At 40.3% G+C, this 5,375-nt stretch overlaps 1 protein-coding gene across 1 annotated transcript; it reads right to left on the bottom strand.

The window, feature by feature from the left end:
- Positions 1–826: 826 nt before the first annotated feature.
- On the bottom strand, positions 827–1,786 carry LOC101999182 (olfactory receptor 12D3). The gene has a single exon (XM_005360511.1). It carries the CDS (start codon positions 1,784–1,786, stop codon positions 827–829), a length of 960 nt encoding a protein of 319 aa, XP_005360568.1.
- Between the last annotated feature and the right edge of the window lie 3,589 nt (positions 1,787–5,375).

Below are 5,375 nucleotides of genomic sequence, written 5' to 3'. Positions count from 1 at the left end.
TAACATTGATCTCCAGCTCTGTCTGTGTTGTGATGATAGATTTCTTCCTGCAGTTGAATAGTTTTCCTTCGTTTCAGGGAAGATCATGGAACTCAGGAAAATGCTTTGCTCATGATTTTAGTTTATCATAAACAGGATATGCTAAGAGCTTGGGAAAAGGACAAAGGGAAAGTTCTGTGAGGTCCTCACAGTGTGCAACCCTTCTAAACACTGATGTGCAAACATGTGGCCCTCACCTTGGTATTGAGTTTCTACTAAGACTTCCTTACATGGCTCTATTTTTTTTCTTTTTGACCTCATAGCTGAATTTAATCTCTAGCCTTCCTCACTAAAGAATCAAGCTATTGCCACCAAATCCTCAGATTTCTAATCATATAATCTTTTTGTCATAACCAACCTCCCATCTGAGGTTTGTTTGGTGCCTACCATTAATCTATTGTGAATATAAACTCAGGCAAGAGCCAGATGGCCCATGAGTTACTAAGACACTTAAGGTTTTTGCAGCTTTCTTCCAGGAATGCAGGGCAAAGACCAGACAAGTTATCTAATATATATCAAGAACCTTGTCACATCTCTCTCAGTCCCTCCTACCTTCTTTTAGATTTCCACATCACTTAATTACCCGGGCATATGTGCCATGGATATTGTTAAACCCCTTGACACACTGAAATTCATATTTTAAAATACTATAGAATTGTTTTGCTTATTCCCATGTGATTTGAACTTCTTATTTTTCGTGAAATACTCAAAACCCCTGAGAAAGGAGGAAAACGTTAACTCACTGTTTACTATAGAGAAATGCCTTCATATACATAAGATACGAATCTCATTGGTGTCCTCCATGTAGCTGGTGGTCTTTAAGCAACTTTTTCCCAAAGATCTTCTTCAGAGCCAGCATCACCTCTTTGTTCCTGAGGGTATAGATGAGGGGGTTGAGCACTGGGGTGACTGCACTATATATGATGGCCACCACCCGGTCCTCACTCATGGCTGAGGCTGTGGCAGGGCGGATGTATGTGAAGCCAACAGGTCCGTAGAAAAGACAAACCACCATAAAGTGTGAGGTGCACGTTGACAGAGCCTTTCGTAGCGCTCTGCAGGACTGGTTCTTGAAAAGAAGAAAGGCAATGATGTAGAAATAGGAGAGGAGTGTAAGGAGGAAGGCCCCCATGGATATGCTGCCCGTAACAACAGAAAGGAGCCTCTGATTGAGCACTGTGTTGCCACAGGCCACTTCTAAGAGGGGCTTGACATCACAGAAGAAGTGACTGAGTTTGTGGGAGTGGCAAAAGTTCAAGTGAGCAGTCATGACAGAATGCATCAGAGCATAGAAGAAGCTGGTGATCCAGGCCATAGCTGCTAACAGGATGCACAACTGGGGATTCATGACAGCAGTGTAGCGGAGTGGGCTGCAGATAGCCACGAAACGGTCGAAGGCCATCACAGCCAGCAAGATGGCCTCCGTGCTTCCCAGAAAGTGGAAGAAGTGTAGCTGGGCAATGCAGCCGAGGAAAGATATGGTTCTGTGCCTGGAAAGGAGGTTGATGAGAACCTTGGGGAGAGTCACCGAAGAGTAACAAATATCCAGGCAGGAAAGGTTTCCTAGAAAGAAGTACATAGGGGAGTGGAGTCTCCTCTCCAAAGTGATGATCATTAATATCACTCCATTTCCAGCCAAATTCAGCAAGTAAATGGTTAAGAACATCATAAAAAAGATGGGCTGCAGCTCGTGGGCACTGGTCAGACCAAGCAAGAGGAACCCATCCACCGAAGTGACATTCTCCATCACTAAGGGAAAATATAGAGAAAGCAATGTGTTGTATTTTCTTAATTTAAACTATTACTCTTAGGGACTAAGTGAAAAGCAAGCGGACTCTATGGAGAACCTAGGGTGCGGTGCTGTGAAGAGCATTTGGGAGTCAGGGCTCATTTACTTACAACAAAGTTAGAAATCAGTATATATGATAAATTCCAAACCTGTAAAATTGTTTCTGACTAATAAGAGAAGCATGTTAGGACTAAACCAGATCTAGATAAGGACACTTTTTGCAGGATCTAAAAAAATCAGGAATTCAGAGTAGAACAGAAGTCCTTCAATCAATGAATAGCAAAGCGAATTTTATATGCCAGAGAAAACAATTCTGCAACAACAGGAATGAACAAACTGGATGCAGTGCCTCATATTTGCCGTCCCAGCACTTGAGAGACTGATGCAGGAAGGGGACCTGCCATAAGTCCCAGTCCAGTATGGGCTGCATAGTAAAACCCTGTCTTTGAAAAACAAAAACAATTGCAAAAAAGAAATGAAAAATTCAGTGAAATCCCCATGAATCTGCTTAAGCCTCTCCCAAGAGGTTTTACACTCAGGCTTTGTGCTTATGTAGCATGCTTTTAAGTAGGTAATATCTAGAAACTGAGAACAGATAAGTAGTTCCCAGCTTGGTAGAATGTGGTGTACGAAGGGGCAGATGTGTAGCCGTGAACATAAAAAGAATACTGACTGGTCCCCGTGGTGAAGACACTATTCTGTATTTTCAGTGCAGTGCTAGCTGTGGGGACACAATGAGATTATGAAGGAGTAGACACAGACACAGAATGGATGATAGCAAGGACAGCTGGTTGATCACTGGACGGATGAACTGCAGCAGCTCGATAACCTGGCTGTAATCCTCTGTTATAACTTGTTACCTCTGGAAGAATGGAGTATGGGAACACAGCATTTCTGCATTATTTAAAGTCATAACTGCATGTTACAAAGATTTCAGTTAGGACTGTAGTTTGACATCAAGGTATTTACAAACAAATTGTATTTTTGAAAATATTTAAATAGGAATTTGTCACGGTGAAATTAAATGCATAAGTATTAAACTTTACTTGTACATGTCTCTCAACAAGTTGAAAATTATATACTACACGATTATGTTCATGTGACCATTTTTAACACAAGTGAATGGAAAGATTCTAAATACCCAAAACTATGATGAAATTATTACATTTATAAAAGGAAATAGCATGTAGAATTTAAATACATATATGTATATGAATATGCTCAAAAATAAATCTTAACTACCAGATAAACTCATAAAATGTAAGTATGTACACCCATACATATATGTATACAGATGCATGCATAGGGACATGCATTCTGAATTTCAGGATGATTTGCTGATTGACAAAAATCAAGATTCAGTACAAGGTGATCAAGGTGCTGATATTTCTCACTGAATCTTCTTTTGTGGGCAGTCAGTCCCTTTGAACATACCAGAAGAAACCATTAACCATCGTGATATCTGGGGAAAGGTCTGGAGGCCAGTGGACAAGGAAAATTATTAACCATCGTGATCTTTGGGGAAAGGCCTGGAGGGCGAGTGGACAAGGATGTAGGAAATGCACGCCTCTTAGAACATTTTTTTTATTTTGTTGTTAAATATTAACATGCAAATTATTCAAAATATAACTAAAAGCATTTGTTTAAAAACAGGAAGGGGAAATTGTATCTGACAAAAATGGTAAGATAGAAAAGTGGGCTGAGGATACACAAGTTTTAGCTCACTTATTTCATTCGAGAACATTGAGATTTGAAGTGAGTCATGGTCTATATTTTGCAATCTATGAAATAGAGATTATTTCTGCACACCTCTTTCTCTCAAGAACTACAAACCAAAAGGCATAAAGTAGAAATTTCTCCAATTCCTCTGTGCATTTACCAGGTTAACTAATGGCTTAATATTACATATTCGGTGTTCGCTGACAAACCTCTTGAGGTTATATTTCCCTTTTATAACAGTTTGTAACTACACTTTACCAACAAGATTCCCCTAACTGTGGTGAAAACAACACACCAGAACACAAGGGAGTTGTGTCCTGGATTCAGTAAATGGCTTTAGCAAGGGGGAGTGTGGGGGGACAGTTGTTTTGGAATTTTGTTGTCTGACATGACCTGTCTGGATTAGTCAGCATCAGAAGCGGTATGAAAATTTCAACACAGACAGCAAGGAGATGCCTGCCACGAACACATATATAAGAGAAATGTTCTAAATGTAAATGCTGATGGTGGGGAATTTCAAGAATCATGAACAGAGCAGAGGACATGCTAACTGACCTACGTGTGTAGCACGGTTAATAAAAGCCCAGAGACAAATTTTGGGGTTCAGCCTGCAGATCAGAAAAGCAAAGCAGACAAGCCACTAGAGAGCTCTTACCTCTATGAAATCTTCAGACTGAAAAAGTAAGTTCCAGTCTCCTCCTGTCTTATATTCCTCTCCAGTGCTGGGATTAAAGGCGTGCACCCACCACTACTGCGAAGACTCCATGACTAACTAGTGTGGCTTCTGGAATTAAAGCTGTGTGACACCACTGCCTGGCCTATGTGACTGGCTAGCATGGCTGTTTTGTTCTCTGGTCTTCAGGCAAGCTTTATTTATTAAAATACAAATGAAATATCACTACACACATGGTCAAGGACTTGGGTTTACACACATGAAATAATGTAAGAAGTATATCCTACTATAGTTCACAAATTATTTTCATTTTTTCCTGAAATAGAACTACCCCTCTTCCACCAAAAACACTCCTACAGATTTGTGTGCTTATTTAACACCAAATACAGCCTAACTTGTTAACAACACTGAAATACAACCTGCTTCTCTGAAGCTCACTGATATTAACAGAAACTAAGAGATTAACCCTCTAAGTCTTTTCTCTCACCCTTCCCCTTATCTCCTCTCTCATCATTACACACACACACACATGTCCACTTCTACCACGAGATGCACTAAAGTTACACATATATTTCCAACATATTATATGCTTGGTCATACAACCTACCGTGAGCTCTGAACATTCTCCCCTGGCACATGTGCATGCCAAAAAAAAAATCTATAAACAAATTAGGAAAATAAAAGACTTCCAGATAGTAAGGTGAACCTACTCAGTTTATGCTATAATTTTCACAAACCGTAGCCAACTCTACCCCCAGGTTACCCTTACTCACCCGATGCTGTGGTCTAAACTTCCTTTTCTCAGAAATAAAATGGTTCTAATAGTCCACGTGAAGGCACATTCCCCATAAGCCAGTATCTCAGGAAGTAGAAGATCAAAAGTTCAAAAGAGTTCACCTGGGCTACATTGTGATTTTCAGACAAGCTTTGGCTATATGGCAACCTGTCTAATAGAAAAGGAAGGGAGCGAGGGGAGAAGGGGGAGAGAAGGAGGGAGGGAAAGAGGGAGAAATAGAAAGAGGAGGGAAACAAAAGAAAGTTTCTGCCAATGTTACACTTGCCCTTTAGTCTAAGCTGCTCTTCATACTTTAGAGTGGAAATAAGTGCAGCATTATCTATAAGTGCAGCATTATCTATAAGTGCAGCATTATCTAT

Source organism: Microtus ochrogaster, linkage group LG2 (assembly GCF_000317375.1).
Source record: "Microtus ochrogaster isolate Prairie Vole_2 linkage group LG2, MicOch1.0, whole genome shotgun sequence".
In the NCBI taxonomy this organism is placed as follows: domain Eukaryota; kingdom Metazoa; phylum Chordata; class Mammalia; order Rodentia; family Cricetidae; genus Microtus; species Microtus ochrogaster.
This window is presented reverse-complemented; position numbering and strand designations above follow the sequence as displayed.

Bases quoted from the DNA above. Each gene is read 5' to 3' on its own strand.
- LOC101999182 (XM_005360511.1), bottom strand. From the start codon at position 1,786: ATGGAGAATGTCACTTCGGTGGATGGGTTCCTCTTGCTTGGTCTGACC.